At 35.6% G+C, this 21,102-nt stretch overlaps 1 protein-coding gene across 4 annotated transcripts in view; it reads right to left on the reverse strand.

The window, feature by feature from the left end:
* The window catches only part of HSD17B4 (hydroxysteroid 17-beta dehydrogenase 4), a 94,430-nt gene that overhangs the window by 25,550 nt on the left and 47,778 nt on the right, over positions 1-21,102 (reverse strand). For all 4 annotated transcript variants that reach the window (XM_032156589.2, XM_058440583.1, XM_058440585.1 and 1 more), the window contains 4 exons: positions 19,624-19,675; positions 14,852-14,923; positions 12,498-12,601; positions 6,670-6,735 (listed from right to left, as the gene is read on the reverse strand). In XM_032156589.2, coding sequence (XP_032012480.1) covers positions 6,670-6,735; positions 12,498-12,601; positions 14,852-14,923; positions 19,624-19,675 — 294 coding nt within the window. The remainder of the gene's footprint in view (positions 1-6,669; positions 6,736-12,497; positions 12,602-14,851; positions 14,924-19,623; positions 19,676-21,102) is intronic.

Raw genomic sequence — 21,102 nt, forward strand, 5'->3', positions numbered from 1 at the left:
TGTATACAGGTAAACTATTTCTTAATTTGATTTTTTAAAATTGTACCATTAAGTTAAACTAAATGCTAAATAAACAGGCTCAGGAAACTAGTGCTTTTTAAGTCCTCACATCCTCCAAACAAATATACAAATAATGAGAACAAATAAAACTACACAAATCTCAAGCCTACAGTGTAACTAGAAGACAGAACACTGCAGACTTCAAATTCCATTAAGTCTCAAAATAAACACCACTTTTCTATCAGTGCTAACTTTTGAGCACCCTCTGAAAGCTACTGCAGAGTGGCAGGGCTTGGGGGGTGCAAAAGCAGTGCATGGAAGAGGGAAAAGGAAAATCACTCCCAGATAAATCCATCTTAAGGGCAAAAATACCGAAATGAATCCTGGAAGATTAGAGCACTGACTACAGTGAAAATAATTAATAGTACACTGGCCTTCCAGTGGCAATCCCAGAAAGGTATCACTTTCGGGGAGAAGAGAATAAAACAAAGATATCACCTTTGGAGACTGGATGGTGAAGAAAAAAAGAAGCAAGAAAGGAAATTAATGACCCTGAAAGATAATTTTTTTTATTTTTAAAAATAAAACACCTCCCCACAGCGCCCCTTCTTTAAAGCCACCAACTAAAGAAATTGCATTTTGCTACACAGAGAAAAAGGGCAATTTTGAACTAAGAATCTTGGAAACCATCCCAAACCACAAAATGCACAGAGGTAAATATTCTTCATCTATACAACGCTAACATAAAACTAAAACTGCGATTCCTCAGGGATCTAGAACTAGAAATACGATTTGACCCAGCCATCCCATTACTGGGTATATACCCAAAGGATTATAAATCGTGCTGCTATAAAGACACACGCACACGTATGTTTACTGCAGCACTACTCACAATAGCAAAGACTTGGAACCAACCCAAATGTCCAACAATGATAGACTGGATTAAGAAAATGTAGCACATATACACCATGGAATACTATGCAGCCATAAAAAATGATGAGTTCACGTCCTTTGTAGGGACACAGATGAAGCTGGAAACCATCATTCTCAGCAAACCATCGCAACGACAAAAAACCAAACACCGCATGTTCTCACTCATAAGTGGGAATTGAATAATGAGAACACTTGGACACAGGAAGGGGAACATCACACACTGGGGCCTGTTGTGGGGTGGGGGTAGCGGGGAGGGATAGCATTAGGAGATATACCTAATGTAAATGACGAGTTAACGGGTGCAGCACACCAACATGGCACATGTATACATATGTAACAAACCTACACATTGTGCACATGTACCCTAGAACTTAAAGTATAATAAAAAATATATATATTAAAAAAAAACTAAAACTGAAACTGCAAAACAAAACCTTTTAGTAAATAAAATCCACCCCCGCCCCCCAATAAACAAACTACCAAACAGAAGAAAACTATAACAAAACACTCAAGCATTTGGGGACGTGAAACAAACACTCTGAATCCAAAATCCAAAAACTAAAAAAATAAATGGATGACATACTTGAAGAAATAAATAAGTAATGATTAAATTCAAGAAAGAAATGGAAAGAAAAAATCAAAATCATATAAGAAATGAAGACTAAATTATAAGGTACCCAAAGGAGAACATATGCAAATAAAAATGAAATAAGGAGATGGCAGAAAGAGCAGAAATGAACCATGAGAATGAAAATGAAATCGAGAAGGAACTAAAAGAGAAGAAAAGTAGTTGAAAGACATGAAAAGATCCAACGTACATATAAATGGAGTACCTGAAGAAAGAAAAGCAAAACAGTGAAAGAGAACTAACATTTAAAATTTGAATACTATAAACCTAAAGGACCTGAATATACATATTAAAAAGGCCCACCAGGTATATAAGGAAGACTGACCTGCAACATGCAAGACTGAGACATATCCCAGCAGAACCATTAGACTTTAAAAACGAAAATAATCTTGAGGGCCTCAGGGTAAAGATCAAGTAACTTACAGGGGAAGATAACTAGATTGGCATCAGACTTTTCAAAGGCAACATACAAAGTAAGACAACAGTGATGCACCATTCTTAAGAAATAAGATTTTATATAGAACAAAGCTGTCCCTTCAAGTATGTAGGGTAAATAGTTTTAAACATACAGAAACCAAGGAAACACTACGCACATGAGCCCTTCTTGAGAAACCTTCCACAGAAGGAGCTTCATCCAACTAAGAGCTGACTAAGAAGCTTTAACAAAAGGGTTGACATGTTCAATTGTAAATCTAAAACTAAAACATGCAGAAAGTGGAAATAATACATAAATGTTAAATGCTCTAAACAGTAAAAATAATGCATCCCCCAAAATGGGAACAATAAGAGGGGAAAAAGAAAGTAAAATAAGCTCTTTTGACTGTTATACAAGAAACAAACAAAGCCAAAGGACACCAATAAAAACTAAAAAACTAGATAGTCATGGATTAAACGGGAAAATGAGGCACTAAGAGCAAGAAAGGTATATACAACTTTTGCTTCTGGCCATCATGAAGGACCTGGAATGGACTTATTCTTCCACCGTAAACAACTAGAAAAATTATAAAGAAAAAAAAAAGGTGAGGGTTACCACTGTTCCTAGACATTGGACAGTAGGCAATGCAGGACTACAATTCTTTACAGAAAAGAAACAAACAAGATGAGCTCTACAATTGTACAGCTTCCTTCTGACAGCAGTTCCCAGACTGCAATTCAGATATCTCGAACATAGCAAAGTGGTCTCAATGAGTTACAAATATAGATTAGAATTCTGAAAGGATGATACAGCTGAATTTGTGTGTACTGAAGAGGAGGAAGTTACACAGAAAAATAACTCCAGAAATCTAAATGGGGGTCTCACTGAGGGCTATAAAAGAGGTCCTGGAAGATGATACACCACATGAAGAAAGAGGCCATGTAGGGAAGACTTGAAGCACCCCAGCCAACAGGTAGCACTAAGACCCCAGATATGCAAAAGAAGCCATCTTGGAACCTTCCAGCCCTGCCCAGCTGCCATCTAAAAGCAGCTACACCATTTGTAGCAGAAAGATCACCCAGTCAACCCAGAGTCTTGGAAAATAATAAATGATTGTTTAAAAAAAAAAAAAGGTAGTAGTTATAAAATGTATGGTAATTTTTTTGGTTTCTCAGTGATTTGTTTTTGATTCCCAATGATTTATCTGAAACTTCCACCCACAAACAATCAGTGAAGTGAAGGTGACACGAATTGGAAACTAAAGGCGATGGGTGCTGTGGCAGCCTAGAGAAAAAGTTCAAAGGAGTCTTTTCTGGAGCTGCGAGTGGGACCTAGAACATGGCTGTCAGCAATATCTCTCTCAGATTATGAGACCAGAGGATGTAAAAGAAGTTTTTTCTTTTAAAAATTGACAGTTGGTGTATCATACTGTGATCGTTTAGTAGAAGCAATTATACAAAATTATGAAAATATTCTAGTGAAACTAAATTAAATGCTGGGACTCTTCTAGATGAGATGAATGCTTGTGTTGCTTTGATTCTTAATGACTTTACGTGAGTTCTTTATGGTCCTAAAGGTCCAAATAAAAATAAGAGAGGAAGAATAGTCTAGGAAATATGACTTGATATTTGCAACGTCTGGAATGCAATCAGTCTCTACATTTAAAACACACAGCTGATCAGCAGTTCACTTTAGATGATCCCATCAGATAGTAAGCACTTTATGGCAGTTACGTGCAAGTGACTCAGATGGTCCAACCAGCATACATGATCTTTCTACAGCTTTGTGGCCCCACAAAGGGGTGTTCTAAATCTGCAAAGATCTCCCACTAGAAGACCTGTTTTTGAGCCTATGTCTGTTTTCAGTTCAAGATGACAGTAATTGTAATAAAGAATTATATTTTACTGGATACTAGAACTGATATGCCAAATATTAACTTCACTTAATAGGATACGTATAGTATAAGATATGTATCTGGGGAAACTATGGATATTTGTTCTCATTTTCCTCAAATACAAAGCCGGACATCCGATATTTACTTATTGTTTGCTCTTTCTAGATTATTGCAGTGGAACTGTCTATTAATAATCATGAAAAACTACAAAGTACACTTGTATTGTCATACTCGTTTGTTTTGTTTTGTTTTTTGAGACAGGGTCTTGCTCTGTTACCCAGGCTGGAGTGCAATGGTGCAATCATAGCTCACCACAGCCTTGATTTCCCAGGCTCAAGTGATCCTCCACCTCAGCCTCCTGAGTAGCTGGGACAATAGGCATATGCCACCATGCTCGGCTAATTTTTTTATTATTATTATTACTTTTAGTGGAGACAAGGTCTTGCCCCAGGCTGGTCTCAAACTCCTGAGCTCAAGCGATTCTCCTGCCTCAACCTCCCAAAGTGCTGAGATTTAAGGTGTGAGCCACTGTGCAGGCCTGCCATACTAGTTTCAAGATGAAGAAACTCTCCTGAAGACATTATAAACAGACATTCCAGAAGTGACACTGGTAGAGTTAAAAACATATAGTTGCCAGTTTTCTTAATGATTGAAAAGTTAGTTAGTTAATATAAATACCTAGCATAAAGTTTATGTATAATGGCATAATTTTTTCTCATTTCCATATCTCTTAAAGATCTGCCCATGCACAATCATCCTACACTAGTCTCCAATGTGAATGCTCTAATTCTTACCCCTTATACACACGTCATGCTCTTCTCCTTTCTTAGACTCCATCATTACTTCTCAACACACTGCAAGCCCTACATATCCGGAGAGAGAACACCCACATACCGTCTCAGCTAAGTCCCATTTTTACTATCTAACCCTTCTACATGTCATTCCCTAATGAGTATCCCTTCTCTGAATGTCTGTTACACTTATACTATAAATCGAAGCCTTGTATTTAAACATTCATTGCTTGGAATAGGTGCCCTAGTTATCTCAGACATCTATAAGTTGAGTATCCAAGTGTTCTTTCCATTCCTTGGCAATAGATGACATTTCTTCTAATTGACTCATATTTCTTATAGCATGGATCCAATTTCAGATGACCCACAAATTCCCTGAAATTTATGCAAAGTTTTATGCAAAATGTTTTTTAGGGAACTGGTATATAGCTTTCATTATATTCTCTTATTATCGTATGATACAAAATGGCCAAGAACCTCTGCCAAATGATGAGTGCCCATTACTCACACAAAAATATTGTTGATTTAAAAACTGTCTTTTGTCACGCAGCAAAATATTAAAACCTACCTTAAAACTAACAAAAAGTTTTAGTCATCTGAAAAAAAAAAACAACAAAAGAAAGAAAACCCCACTACTTACTGTGTGTAGAAATTCAAACCTTGGAAACTATTCAGCTTTTATTTACAGCAGATACATTTTTTATTTCAGTACAATAAAGAGGCACTTCTTGGGTTTTCTGAACCATGAAACCATGAGCCTTTTCTGTTTTTTAGTACCCTAACAGAATTAGTTTCTTAATTAAGCCTTATGTAAACATAAATACGAGTGCATTCTTAAGAAATTGGTAAGAAACAGTAATGGATGGAAAAAATATTTAAAGGCAAGAATAAAGCAGTGTTCCCTCCATCACCTGATTATATGGTACAGAAAAAAAATACATATGTACCAACTCTAATTCTCTCTGGCTCATGAGATTACATTTCTGTTTGCTAGGAAACAATAAGTACTGCAGAAGTTTTCATATCGAACATACCAAAAAAAATTTTTTAACTTGTAAGTTCAGGAGTATATGTGCAGGATTGTTACACAGGTAATTCCGTGTCATGGGGGTTTGTTGTACATATTATTTAACCACCCAGGTATTAAACCTACTACCCATTAGTTATTTTTCCTAATCCTCTCCCTTCTCCTATCCTCTACCCTCCAGTAGGCCCCACTGTGTGTTGTTCTCCTCTAAAATACAACCAAAAATTTTTTTTAAAGTGAACTTTCTGAACAATTTACTGTTATTACATGCTCACACACTGCATTACTCCAGAGGTTTAAGGATTTTATGCTATATCTGCATGGTTAGTCTGCTGGCCGTCTTAGAGAAGAATCTTGAGGTCTCTCAAAAATAAACTTGCTTTTCTCATTTTTATGGTTGCCTTTTGCTTCTTAAACAAATTTTTCTATGCTCACAGAATTTGTGAACTGACAAGATATTTTATCTCCTTCACCAGAAAACAAATTTTTTATGTCAAACAAAAAAGATTAAATCACCTACTGCTTCTAAGATGCTTTATTTGCATGTCCTTTACAGTTGGTATAAAATAATCTGTTTCCAAGCAGTGTGGCATTGCTTTCTTTCCCAAAGAGGAAAGGATGACTAATACTTGCCTTTTAACTATTTTTTATCCTGCACTTACTCTGAGGCTTTCATGAAATTCTTCACTCTTAAAGTGGGCAGCCTCTCCAAAGAAAGCACTCCATTACCAACAACATGCAATGCTTTTTAAATTCACTAATAAAAAAACATTTTATATTTTATTTGGTATCTAGTGGGAAAACATTAATAACTAAAAATTTAGCAAAAATAACTTGCAATCACAGGAAACATGTCTGTATGTTTATTATGTTGAACGGGCCCCACTTTTTAGATGCATAATGTTATAAGGTATTAGAGTTATAAATTAAAAAGTGTCATCAACCAGGTAGATTTATCATTTTTCAAAAATACAATCTTACCTGATTAAGAGAGGTGGTATCCGTAAGTACAGCATCAGGAGGTCTATTAGGTATGGCTACAGCTACCTAAAATTAAGACATTACATGTTAAATCTTAAATACAAATTATCATTATTCTCTTTAACCAAACTAATATTTGATACACAACCATGTTTCAATACAATAAACCTGCAAATTGGATAAAAGGGTTTTTAAAAAAAAAAAAAAAACATGCTCAGGAAATAATGATATTTAAAATTTCATAACTCCTAGCTTCATCTACACTATGAATTGCCTGCAATGACCTTTTTTAATGTAAAGAATTATGTAATCAGATTCATTCTCCAGGCCACAATGGAGAAAAAGTTAAGGACAGTTTTTCCCTGTGTAAAAGACTAAAACAGCTACAAGAATTAGACATATAATTCGCATCTAAATTGATTCAGTCTTTAAGACGGGTCTTTTAAATCCTTGCATATTTTAATTTGCCATCTTAACAAAATAATACATTTTAAAGTTGGTTACCAAAAATATTTGAATTATTATGATCCCTTAATGCCAACACTTAAAATTCCTTTTTGAGGAAAAGTTTGCAACATCTACAAAGTAAGTATCTGAGTGCCAGTTTATGGCTGATTTAAACCAAAGTAAACATAAAAAATTCAAGTAGCTAATATCTACTTTTCAATAATTTATAATAGAGGCAAAATTTTATTGTGCATTTATTCTCAATTAGGTAAATTTTCCACAATAAAGTAAGCTTTTATCCTTTCAGAGAGTTAAGAAATTAGTGATTTTTCATTACTAAAATGCCACACTAAGATATATTCCCAAACTTATTCTCACAAACCCCGCCACACCCAAAACATAAAAAAAGATCATGAAGGAAGTTGCTCCTTCTAAAAGCAAACAAAAGGCGGGCTGCCGTTTTTCAAAAATCATTGCATGAATTACACTCCTTTGTTTCAGTTGCATGCAGTGTATTTTGCAGGTTTTATTTACAAATTTATTTTCAACGCATTCTACTAGGTTTTGGAGGACCTGACTTCAATCTGTAAGTCCTGAGCAGTCTTTTAAAATTTCTGAGTACCAAGAGTTCTCTGAACCTGTCTTGATTCTGAGGGCTTCCTGATTAAAAATAAATAAATAAAAATTAAAAATTAAAAAATTCTGAGTACCTTTTATTCCACAAAATCCATTGTATGCCATGTATACAAAGGGCATTTAAGATGGACAGTGCTGCAATGGTAGTTTTACTGTTAACAGACTAGAAACTCATTTATGGCACAGGGCTTCACCATGACTTGACATCATCCCTGATTTTGTTCTCAAAGCAACAAGTGATGCTTGTGAAAAGTGCTTAGAGAATGGTATCTAGTTTAGATTATTTTCTGGTCTACGGTAATTCATTATTGCCCAATATTAAAAAGAACATACAGGGAGCCCGAGGTGGATGGGACACCTGAGGTCAGGAGTTCGGGACTAGCCTGGCCAACACGGTGAAACCCCGTCTCTAGTAAAAATACAAAAATTAGCCAGGCGTGGTGGCGGGCACCTGTAATCCCAGCTACTTGGGAGGCTGAGGCAGGAAGATCAGTTGAGCCTGGGAGGCAGAGGCTGCAGTGAGCCGAGATTGCACCACTGCACTCCAGGCTGGGCAATACAACAAGATTCCATCTCAAAAAAAAAAAAAAAAAAAGAATAAAGAAAAAGAACATACAGTTAAAAAGGAAAAACAAATAGCATGTTATATTTACTTCACCTAATATAGCCTCAGACTTGTATTTTACCCTTTCTAAAATAATATCTTCACTAAAAGCTTGGAAGTTTTAAGAGTGAATATAACATTTCCAAGCTTTTCATTCAGACAATGCCACTGCATATGTTTGTGCAGTGCAAAACTTGCCTTAGGGTTCTTAATAACTCATAATTTGCTACCTGTGAATAGACACAACCTCACATAAATAATACCCATTTAATATCTGTCAAGGTAATTTTTTCACATCCAAGCAATAAATGAGGACAACTTTTAAATGTGGGCCTGGGACATTGTTTTCATATAGTATTGATCAATATTAATTTTTAAAACAGCTTTACTGACACAATACACATATAATTCGCCACTTTAAAATGTTAAATCCAGTAATTTTTAGTATATTCACAGAGTTGTCCAACCATCACCAGAATCAACTTCGGCACATTTTCAAGTTCCCAAAAGAAAACCCTATACCCATCAGCAGTCACTCTCCCTTGTCTCCTTTCTCCTCCAGCCCTTGGCAACATCTAATCTACTTTCTGACTCTACAGATTTGCCTATCCTGGGTATTTCATATAAATACAGTATGTGGTCACTTGCCGTCAATCTGAAAAACTTTATTTAGTATTTCTTGTAAGGCAAGACTGCTAACAACAAATTCTCTCAGTTTTTGTTGTCCAGGAATGTCTTTATTTTACATTTATTTTAGAAAGATCATTTTGCTGGTTATAAAATTCTTAGTTGACCTTGTGGTATTTTTTTTTCCTTTCAGCACTCCAAATACATTAGCCCACTATCTTTTGACTTCCATTGTTTCTGATGAGAAGTCAGAGGTCGGCTCTTAATCTTATTAGGGTTCCTTTGTAAGTAATGAGTCATTTTTTCTTTCATTATTTTCAACATTTTCTTTTCATTTCTGGCTTTCAACACTTTTACTACAATGAAGAGAATATGGATCTCTTCAGATATATAATCTATTTGGAGTTCACTGAGCTTCTTGGATGTACAATGTTTTTCATCAAAAGCCATTATTTCCTCAAAATTTTTTTCTGTTCCTTTCTCTGTCTCTGATACACCCATTACATGAATGTTAGTGTGCTTAGTGATACTCCATCTGTCTCTAAGGCTCTTCATTCTTTTTCCTTTTCTTCACCGTGGTTCTCTCTGTTCTTTAGTTTGTATAATCACTATCAATCTATCTTTAAGCTTTTTTGATTCTTTCTTCTGTCAGCTCAAATCTACATTTGGCCCTTCAACAGTAAATTTTTCATTTCAGTTATTATACTTTCAGCTCCAAAATTTCTATGAGTCTTTGTAACAATTTATATATATTTAGTAACATTTAAGCATGGTTTCCTTTAGTTCTTTGAACATAAGTAACAGCTGCTTTGAAGTCTGTCTACTAAGTTCTCTCAAAGCCAGTTTCTGTTGCCTGTTTGTTTCTTCCATCTATGCATCACACTCTCCTGTTTCTTCCATGTCTTGTAATTTTTTGTTGCTAACTGGACATTTCAGATAATAGATTATAACATCTCTAGACACTAATCCCCCACCCCTTCCAGGGCTTGTTGTTATTGTTTATTTATTTAGTAACTTAGCTAGACTCTTATATGTGAATCTATTCTCCCAATAGTGTACAGCCTCTGATATTGCTCCTCAGAGAGTGTACCTTGAGTAGGTGCAGTCACCCTAGGATGACACTGGTTTTAGCAGGGCTCTCTTTGACTGTCTCTCCTTGGTCTCTCTGTTAAACTGTCTGCCTCTTTTGGTATCATACCCAGTTGTTAGGTTCCACTAATTGCCAGATGACTGTTCTATTTTTTTCAACAGTGTCCTGGGGTATAAATTGTTCAACAATCTGATCCAATTAAATTCAAGTCTCTTTGCAAGGGTAGTCGTTGAGGCCAGTCTTTGAGGTTTGTTACAATCCCAGGAGCGCTTTTCTTAGCTATCTCTTTCCCTGGTTCTTTCTAGTAAATGTCTAGCTGGGCTACACTTTAGCTCCCTGCTGTTATGGAACTACCAGCCTTCTCTTAATTGCTTATCACTACAGTCACACCTTGTTTTTGAGGGCATCCCTATGCTTGAACTTCCAAATACTCCATTACAAAAAGACTGTTTCCTTGAGAAGAGGGTCAGAACTTTGTGTTATTACAGACTTCCTCTCCCTCTAGGCAGAACTTCTGCAGGAATAGTGACATACTTCTCTCCAAGTGATACACTTGCTTTACAAGAAGGAAGCAGGGCAGGTGTAGTAGCTTCTGTTCTTCTCAGCTGGCTCTCCAACCATGGAACCTCCACGCTACAGGAAAGCTAGGGGAAGTGCAATCAGGGCCCCAGTATTCTCAGCCTGCCACAGGTAGGGTAAACTCTCCACTCTGTAAGTAGGGGCTGGATGGAGAAATAGAGGCTCACAAGTCAGTCACTTTTACCTGGAATACAGCATCTGCAATTCAGAGCTAGTGGGAAGGATAAGAAAAGTTAATAGCCTGCCCATCCTGGGAAGACAGCATGGTAGAGGGCTCCTACATTCTTGGCTGCAAATGCCTGGGGTACAGTTTCTGTCATGCTCAGCCAGGAGAGGAAGAACAAAGGGAGGGGTTGTGGCTCAAATGCCACACAGCCTCACTGTTCTTAACAAAATATGATAGATTTTCTTGAATAAATGTTTCTTCATTTGCTCTATACCCTTAGGACAATTTCCAGAGACATTAAATAGCTGTGTTTTAAAATTATTTTTTACAAGTCATGGTTGTTTCACTGACAAGAAAGTCCAAGGAGCTTCTTACGTCACCATTCCAGAAGTCTTTTCCCAATACTGCTTTAAATAATATTTTATTTACTACAGAGGAATATTGACTACAGTATAATCTTATTACCACAAATAACTTAAAGGTAAAGCCAGATTAACATGAAATCCAAATTAAATATTTTTAGGAAAAATATGTTTCTAGAATTTGAGAACAAAAGAATAACCAGAATTATCTTGCATAAGAGAAATACTTAGGTCCTTTAATAAATGAAGATTTTAATCTATACAAGGATCACTTGTGTTCAATTTTTCTAAAAACTTTTGGGGTCTGCAAAGATCATACAAGAAAATAACAAATATTCTCGTAATTATCTCAGATAAGTTATACTTAACTCAGCAAGGCTTTTCTATATATAAAATATGTTGTACAGAGAATATATAAACATAAACAGCACTTCAAATTCAAGGAACACACACTATTTCAAAGTACTGATTACCGAGTCTCTATGCTACAAGATTAAATGTATGGTAATATAAGATCAACATACAATTGACCCTTAAACAATGTGCGGCTTGGGAGCACTGACTATGCAGTCAAAAATTCACGTATAACTTTTGACTCCCTAAAATCTTAACAACTGATAGCCTACTGTTAACCAAAACCCTTACCAATAACATAAACCATCAATTGACACATATTTTGTGTTATTATATTCTGCATTATTACAATAAAATAAGCTAGGAAACATTTTCTACACTGGCTGCCACCTCATCTGAAACCAGCACATTCCATGGAGGAAGAAGTCCTGCTTTGCTGCATCGTCTATCCAAGGGTTTAATGTTGGTAAATGAGCAACTCTAGCATTTGTACAAGGCTCCCTAAGACTCCTGCAGCAGTCGACCAAGCCCAGGGACATAATTGAATCTGGAGTTTCCTGAGGCCTTGTTTTGAAAAAGACTTGACATACACATAGGAAGAAAGGCACAAAAATAAACGTTCACTTGTCTCTGCAAAAAAAAAATAATAATAATAACAATAATAAGCTAGGAAAAAGAAAATGTCATGAAAATCATAAAAAATGAAAGAATATTTACTATTCAGTAAGTGGAAGTAGATCATCATAAAGGTCTTCATCCTCATCATTTTCACATTGGGTGGGCTAAGGAGGAGGAGGAGGAGGAAGAAGAGGGGTTGGTCTTGGTGTCCCAGGGTGGCAGATGTATAAGAAAATTTGCCTATAAGTGGGTTCATGCAGTTCAAACTCATGCTGTTCAAGTCTCAATTGTATAGGTAAGAATCCTTAACTACACATATGTTTTGCTTATAAAGTCATGGCTTACCTTGACTTTGTCTGATGTCCGTTTTCCACCAAAGCCTCCAGAGCCAACAAGAAAGAGAGAGAACTGATTGTGGCATATAAGTTCCTTCTCAGAATAAGAATAGACTGAAAAGTAAATAAAAGAAAAAATAAAAGAAGTTACTACCAAAAGACATAACTAGTTAACCAAGATAGGTTCAACAATTCCTGTCAAGGTTTCAAAAACAAAATCCAATTACTGAAAGAGCTCTAACATGTAAAGGTGTCCAAGTTTGGATTGCAAAGCATTCATTTTAATCCATTCATCCAGACTCTGAAAGGCAGAGAGAAGAGGAGCTTCAAAAATCCTTTCTTAACTATGAAATAGCAGTTCTTTCACTTTTCTTAAGGCTCTCCAACTGCTATTCAGATCCCAATTATTTCCACCTTAAACATTTCAAATAATCCCACTAGAAAGTACAGGTAACCACACTCGAACTTTCAAACATTCTGCCAAAGCAGTCAAGAGGAGCATGCAGAGGAAATAAGTGGGAATGAAGGTATAAGCCACATGAGGGCAGTATCATGACTGCTTTGCTCACTCTTATTTTCCCATCAACTAGAATAGTTCCTGTACAGAAAAAAAGGCACCTAATAAATGTTTATTAATTAATAAATCAGTGAATAAATGATATGAGTGAGCAAGTTGGCAAATAAGTGAGCAAGTAATGAATAAGACAGCAGTCCCTCTATTTACTAACTTACTAGGGACAGATTATTATCTGTTTCATATTTAGCTCTGCAAAACTAGAAATATGATCTTAAATTGCACACTAAAGGAAAATCTAATTATAGCCAAAAATAAGGAAAGGCATGTCAATGTATTTCAAATAAGATTTTTACTTTTATCACACAGGCAACTGAATAACCAATTTCATCTATACTTTGTCTACAAATTCTAATATACTAAGGACCATTACCAAGTTGTATTTCAATAAATGGAGCAGATCAAGAGAGAAAAGTAAAAATTAAAGCGAGATTTCAGCAGGACTTATTTTTGGTATGTTACATTTGGTACAATGGTGAGAAGACTAAAAGAGAACTGGGAGAATAGTAGCCAAGTGTTGGCCAACATCTGGAATGACAAGCAAGAAAACCTAAAAAGAGAAAGGAAGAGGAAAAGGAGGAGAAGGAAGATAAAGAACATACATAATATTTAAGAGCATCAAAAATGTTCTCAATTGATTATTAAGCAAAAACAAAGCAAGTTCCAAAACAGCATATACAGTATAACCTCCTATGTATTTACAACAAAAATGATAAGCTTATATTCCAAATATTAAATAATGTCAAACTTTATACTGTTCTTAGGTTCCAAAATCACTGACAACAAATATCTACTTTTTTGTTCTTAAACTTTAAAACTTATAAATTTTAAATTTAAATTTAATTTTTAAAATTTAATTTATAAAACGTACAATTTTTTTTTTTTTTTTTTTTTTTTGAAACACAGTCTTGCTCAGTCACCCAGGCTGAAGTGCAGTGGCGCGATCTCGGCTCACTGCATGCTCTGCCTCCAGGGTTCACGCCATTCTCCTGCCTCAGCCTCCCAAGTAGCTGGGACTACAGGCACCCACCACCACGCCCGGCTCATTTTTTTGTATTTTAAGTAGAGACGGGGTTTCACCATGTTAGCCAAGACGATCTCGATCTCCTGACCTCGTGATCCAACCGCCTCGGCCTCCCAAAGTTGTAGGATTACAGATGTGAGCCACCGTGCCCAGCCTAAAATTTACAAATTTTAAGCATCGTATCTTCACCTTATGTTTAATTACTAGTATTTCAGTATTTATTAAACTACTATAATCTTTTTTCCCACTGCAAATAAAAAGTGGCTGTGGTGTTTAAACCACATCGTAAGTTCAAGTCTAGAAACTTATAAAGGCACAAGTCTAGGAGCCTAACTACCATTTATAAGAATAATTTAGTGTTCAAATATGTTCCAAGCTCCAAATAGCTAACACATTAAAGAATACCTAAAATACAGCCTAATTGTCAAGTGAGGACTATCTAATATTCCTTCCAGCCAAAAACATACTCCAGCAGGCTTAATTCTCCTCTATATTATCAATACAAGCCACATTTATCACTTCTGTGCTTTGGTTATGTTGTCTTAAATCCAAATGAAACGCCTCACCCTTCCCAGCCTGAGCCCAGAAATAAATGCTTCTCCCCCTCCTTCGTTATTTTTCTTAGAGTTTAAAAATGCTTGTCTTGTTTTCTAACAAATTGGAAGACAAATACTAACTTATTAATCAACTTCTATGGTGAAGTATTATGTCATACACAAAGCCTATCAATCTAATAATATTATTATAAGAATTATAAATAAAATACCATCCATAATAATCACTACACCGGATCCTTTATCTAGGACATCAGCAACAACCGCTTCACATTTTAATTTTCCTAGAAAGAAAAGAAAAACAGTGTCTTAAAAACCAAAGATTACTATAAGAAGATGTGAAAGAATTTAATAGCGTTTCCACTGTAAGCTCAGCAAAACTAAAAAACTATGGTTTGAAATAATGTTCCTGAACAACAGATGCTGGAGAGGATGTGGAGAAATAAGAACCCTTTTACACTGTTGGTGGGAGTGTAAATTAGTTCAACCACTGTGGAAGACAGTGTGGCGATTCCTCAAGGATCTAGAACTAGAAATACCATTTGACCCAGCAATCCCATTACTGGGTATATACCCAAAGGATTATAAATCATTCCACTATAAAATACATGCACACGTATATTTATTGTGGCACTATTCACAATAGCAAAGACTTGGAACCAACCCAAATGTCCATCAATAATAGACTGGATAAAGAAAATGTGGCACATATACACCATGGAATACTATGCAGCCATAAAAAATGATGAGTTCATGTCCTTTGCAGGGACATGGATGAAGCTGGAAATCATCATTCTCAGCAAATTATCACAAGATCAGAAAATCAAACCCCACACGTTCTCATTCATAAGTGGGAGTTGAACAATGAGAACACATGGACACAGGGAGGGGAACATCACACACCGGGGCCTGTCAAGGCGTGGGGGACAAGGGGAGGGATAACATTAGGAGAAATACCTAATATAGGTGACGGGTTGACGGGTGCAGCAAACCACCATGGTACGTGTATACCTATGTAACAAAACTGCATGTTGTGCACATGTACCCCAGAACTTAAAGTATAATAAAAAATAATAATAATGTTCCTGAACTCACTAGAAAAAATAATTCAACATTAAAAGCAGTCAGAATACCTGAATCACTAAATTTCAAACATCAATATTTGATACATTAGATTTTTTTAAATAACCATTGCCAAAGTCAAGGATTCCTCTTGGTCTCTTTTGACCCTGTTATTCAACAAACATTTGTTGAGCATACAACCAATACCGTTTACCCCATTCTTAAATTTCTACTCCTATTCAACACAGTATTGCAAGTCCTACCCAGAGCAATCAAGCAAGAAAAAAAAATTTTTTAAGACATCCAAACAGGAAAAGAAGTCAAATTATCTCTCTTCACCAATGATATGATTCTATACCTAGAAAACACTAAAGACTCCATCTACCAAAAGGCTCCTAGAACTGATAATGAGTCAAGTAAAAGTTTCAGGATACAAAATCAATGAACAAAAAAGAGTAGCATTTCCATACACCAATAATATTCAAGCTGACAACCAAATCAAGAACGCAATCTCATTCACAACAGCCACAAAAAAAAACAAAGTATCTAGGAATACATCTAATCAAGGTGGTGAAAGATCTCTACAAGGAGAACTATAAAACACTGCTGAAAGAAATCACAGACAACACAAACAAATGGAAAAACATTCCATATTCATGGGTTGGAAAAATCAATATTGTTAAAATGGTCATACTACTCAAAGCAATCTGCGGATTCGATGCTGTTCCTATGAAACTACCAATGCCATTTTTTACAGAATTAGAAAAAACTATTCTAAAATTCATATGGTACCAGAAAGAGACAGAATAGTCAAAGCAATCCTAAGTAAAAAAAACAAAGCTGGAAGTATCACATTAACTGACTTGAAACTATACTATAAAACTACAGTAACCAAAACAGCATGGCACTGGTACAAGAAAAGACCAGTGGAAAAGAACAGAGAACCCAGAAGTAAACCCACACACCTACAACCATCTGATCTTTGACAAAGTTGACAAATACAGGGAATGGGGAAAGGACTCCCTATTCAATAAAGGGTGCTGGGATAACTGGCTAGCCATATGCAGAAAAATGAAACTAGACTCCCACCTTTCATCATATACAAAAATTAACTCAAGATGGATTAAATATTTAGATGTAAGACCTCAAAGTATTAAAATTCTAGAATAAAACCTAGGAAATACCATTCTGGACATGAGCCTTAGGAAATAATTTATGGCTAAGTCCTCAAAAGCAATTACAATCAAAGATTAACAAGTAGGACCTAATTAAACTATGAACAGAGTAAACAGACAACCTAAAGAATGGGAGAAAATATTCTCAAACTATGTATCCAACAGAGGTCTAATGTCTAGAATCTATGAGGAACGTAGTTCAACAAGCAAAAAACAAATAATCCCATTAAGAAATGGGCAAAGGACATAACAGACACTTCTCAAAAGAAGACACACAAGTGGCCAACAAACATTAAAAAAAATGCTTCATAACACTAATCATCAGAGAAATGCAAATCAAAACCACAATGAGATACCATCTCACATCAGTCAGAATGGCTATTACTAAAAAGTCAAAAAAATAACAGATGCTGGTGAGGCTGCAGATAAAACAGAACATTTATACACTGTTGGAGGGAATGTAAATTAGTTCAGCTACCATGAAAAGCAGTCTGGAGATTTCTCAAAAAACTTAAAACAGAACTACCATTTGACCCAGCAATCTCATTACTGGATATATACCCAAAGGAAAAGAAATCATTCCATCAAAAAGACACATGCTCTCATATGCTCACTGCAGCACTATTCACAATAGCAAAGACATGGAATCAATCTAGGTGCCCATCAATGGTGAAATGGATAAAGAAAATGTGGTACATATATACCATGGAATACTACGCAGCTATGAAAAAGAACAAAATCATGTGCTCCACAGCAACATGGATACAGTTGGACGTCATTATCCTAAGTGAATTAATGCAGGAACAAAAAACCAAATACTGTATGTTTTCACTTATAAGTGGGAGCTGAACTCTGGGTACACACGGACATAAAGATGGGAACAACAGACAATGGGGACTACTAGAGTAGGGAGAGCAAGAGCTGAAAAACTACCTATTGGGTACTATGCTCACTACCTGAGTGATGGGATCATTTATATCCCAAAGCTTAGCATCACACAATACACCCATGTAATAAATCTGCACAGATACCTCCTGAATCGAAAATAAAAGTTAAAATTCTTTTTTAAAATAATAAAGTTTATATAAAACGAAAAAAAAAAACCAGACAGAAAAGAAAGTACTACTCTAAGGCTTCCTTCACTCCTTCTAGTGGTTATTTTTAACATGATGAGGGTAAGTCAGCCTATGACACTACCAGTATAGCCAACAAATGAGCCATTAAGAGATGTTGTTATCAGTCTCCTGATGCTTGACACTCTGTGTCTCACCAATTGGTGTGTTTTATAAACAGTAGTAAATTATAAACAGTAGTCGTGACCTTGGTTTTCTGCAGTTTAAAAGGTTCCAAACCACAAGTATCTCGTATTTTGAACATTCACATTTACTAGACAGTAAATTTTAAAACTACTTAAAGAAAATGCACAGGCTGTACTCAGAAAAAATAATTCATGAGAAATATAACTTGAGGCTAAGGAGGTAAAAAAAATTAAAAAGTTATTCTCTACACCTTCCTATTCACATCACTGTTCAGTTATCATCACTCCGGAGTATAAATCTAATCTCTCTTTTCATATTTTAAAATCCCTAATGGCAGAAACCTATCTTCCACATTTCTACTTCCCTTGTAACAGTGGTTTCCAAGTGGACCCATAGGGCTGGTTACATATGAAACACGTAAGGAGCTTCCTAGCCACTGTCACCAACACCACCATCCCACCACATACATACATACATGCACGCATACACACATACACACACACACACACACACACACACACACAATTTCCAAGGTTGGGATTGAGAATCTACATTTTACTTAAATTAACAGATAATATAATGTAATAACTTGGGTGATTTTGATATGCAGCCAGGTTAGAAAATTACCTACTACCTAATACTGTGCCTTGCAAATACTGGGTATCCAGCAGATATTTGATCAATGCACAATCACCACAAAGTGTATTGTTTCACATAAAAAGAGCTGTTTTGAAAACTTATGCTATAATACTTACACTGAAATAAAGCTATTCAGCTTCAAGCAATAAAAATCTCATAAATTTTTTAGAAAAATAAAAAGGTTTAAGAAAAATATTGAAGTAGGATTCTAGCTACTTGCTGACCTCTACATTGTATAACATGAAATGACAAATATTAACAAAACATTCCTTTTTGTATTCTACCACCTTATATGACCAGTATATAATTAGACAACATTCAAACATCAAAGTAGAGAAATAAATATATCCAATTATCTAAACAAGTAAGATATTTTTGAGAAAAGTAAAAATGATTATTTAAGCAGACTTGTTATTATTTTCTCCAAAACAAAATAGAAAAAAATGAATTACAAGAAATTCTGTATCTTTTAACATTGTTTGCTTTATGAAAATCAGTATAAGGATAAATATCTGAGAAAAGAACAATAATCCTAAGAACCATAACAGATTATAGGCAATCACTAAGTTTAGAGCACACACACAAATGTTCCTTTCAGTTGTTAATAACACATACATCAGCAGGGATAAATTATGAAATAAATTTTTAAGACTATTAAAGGACAAAGCTTAAGGTGACCAAAACAGGTACTAGTTAACATCAGTCTACTCTAATGGCTCACAAGTGCATAACAATTTGTGATATGTTTTATTAGGTCACTCTACACCAGTTTAACACACCGATGTTGTTTAAAAGGTTAATCAGGAAATAAAAGTATGGTATTATGGAATTAGTATATCAATAACTCACCTGCTCTGGGAAGTGGTTTATATAACTCTAAGTACTGCTCTCCATGAAGAACCTATGTTAGAGTAAACAAAATTTTATTAGCAAACTTTCCTGCTCCACAGGTTCTGCCTGTGGATACTGCTACTCGCAAGTGACATTTTACTGTCCACAGGCTCACATTTCTCCCCAAGTTATCTCTCTCTGTTTGGCTTCTTCTTCTTAATCGTGTGATTGAAAAATAATCAATCCCCCAATCTCAAGACAGTCAGCTCTTCTGGAGCAGAGAAGATATATTTGTGTTCTTTCTTGGCATTCATAAAGCCTTGTTGACTGTTAATTACATATTATTTGCCAAGAGACAATAAACTAGGCTGTATTCCCAGAACTTATAACAGTGCCTAGAACATATTGGGCATCCAATAAATATTCATTGAATAAGAACGAACAAATGGGCCAGTGCTAGTAATTTCAGGTCACATATACCAAATACAAATGACACAACTAAAACACAAAGAAAAATCTTACAACCATGTTCAAAATGAAAGCACTGTCAATGTGAATATCCCTCTCTTATAATACTTTGTAAATTATCTACAAAGAGTAGATACTAAGGATACTGTGTAACTTAATAGCCACTTAACCTCAACGTATCAAACAAAGAATGCACCAAGGTATGTAAGAAAACAATACGACAGGAAAACCAAAACCTGAAGCATACACTCAAATGATCCCACTTTCACTAGAGGGCCAGTTTCCCAGTCTTCCTCAGAACCCAAAAGGATTTAAAAAAAAAAAAAAAAAAAGAAGAAGAGGAAGAAGAAGAAGACAAAGAAGAAGAAGGGGAGATGGTTGATGAGAACACAAATGAAGGTCGGCCTTACTGTGTCATACAGCTTGAAAAAGTCAAGCTTAAGAAGACTAGGATTCAAGTTCCAAGATGTATGAACACCATTTACAATTTCCAATGGTTAGGGGGAATTTTGAAACATTTGTTTTAATTTTTTGCATTTACATTGTTCAAAGTATATAGCAACTAACCATGGGAGTGTGAATGAAACAGCAAACTGCCCAGCACATATTTCTTGTCTTCCTCCCAACTTCATGAAACACTCTAATAAAATAAGTGGCCATCAACTCAGAGCAGCAATGGGCTAACTGATTGGCTAAGTTCTCCAATCAGTCAAAGTTACAGATACCAGCTCATAGCCCCATGATTTACAATTACCAAGCTCATAACCTGAATCTTACTCCAAGAAATAAAATACACCCTATCTCAAAGAACTTCTCACCATTGTTCACTCCTCCTTCTTGACACACTTTATTCATTTGGCTTCTCAAATACCCCATTCTCATGATACTCCTCATACCTCACCAATCATTCCTCTGCAGTCTCTTTTTGCTAGTTCCTCTGCATCTCTTTACCCTCTCACCATTTCAGGGCCTCTAAACTCAGGCCTCTTCTCTACTTATTCTCACACATTAGGTGACTTCATCTAATCT

Source organism: Hylobates moloch, unplaced genomic scaffold, assembly GCF_009828535.3.
Source record: "Hylobates moloch isolate HMO894 unplaced genomic scaffold, HMol_V3 SCAFFOLD_6, whole genome shotgun sequence".
Classification (NCBI taxonomy): Eukaryota; Metazoa; Chordata; class Mammalia; order Primates; family Hylobatidae; genus Hylobates; species Hylobates moloch.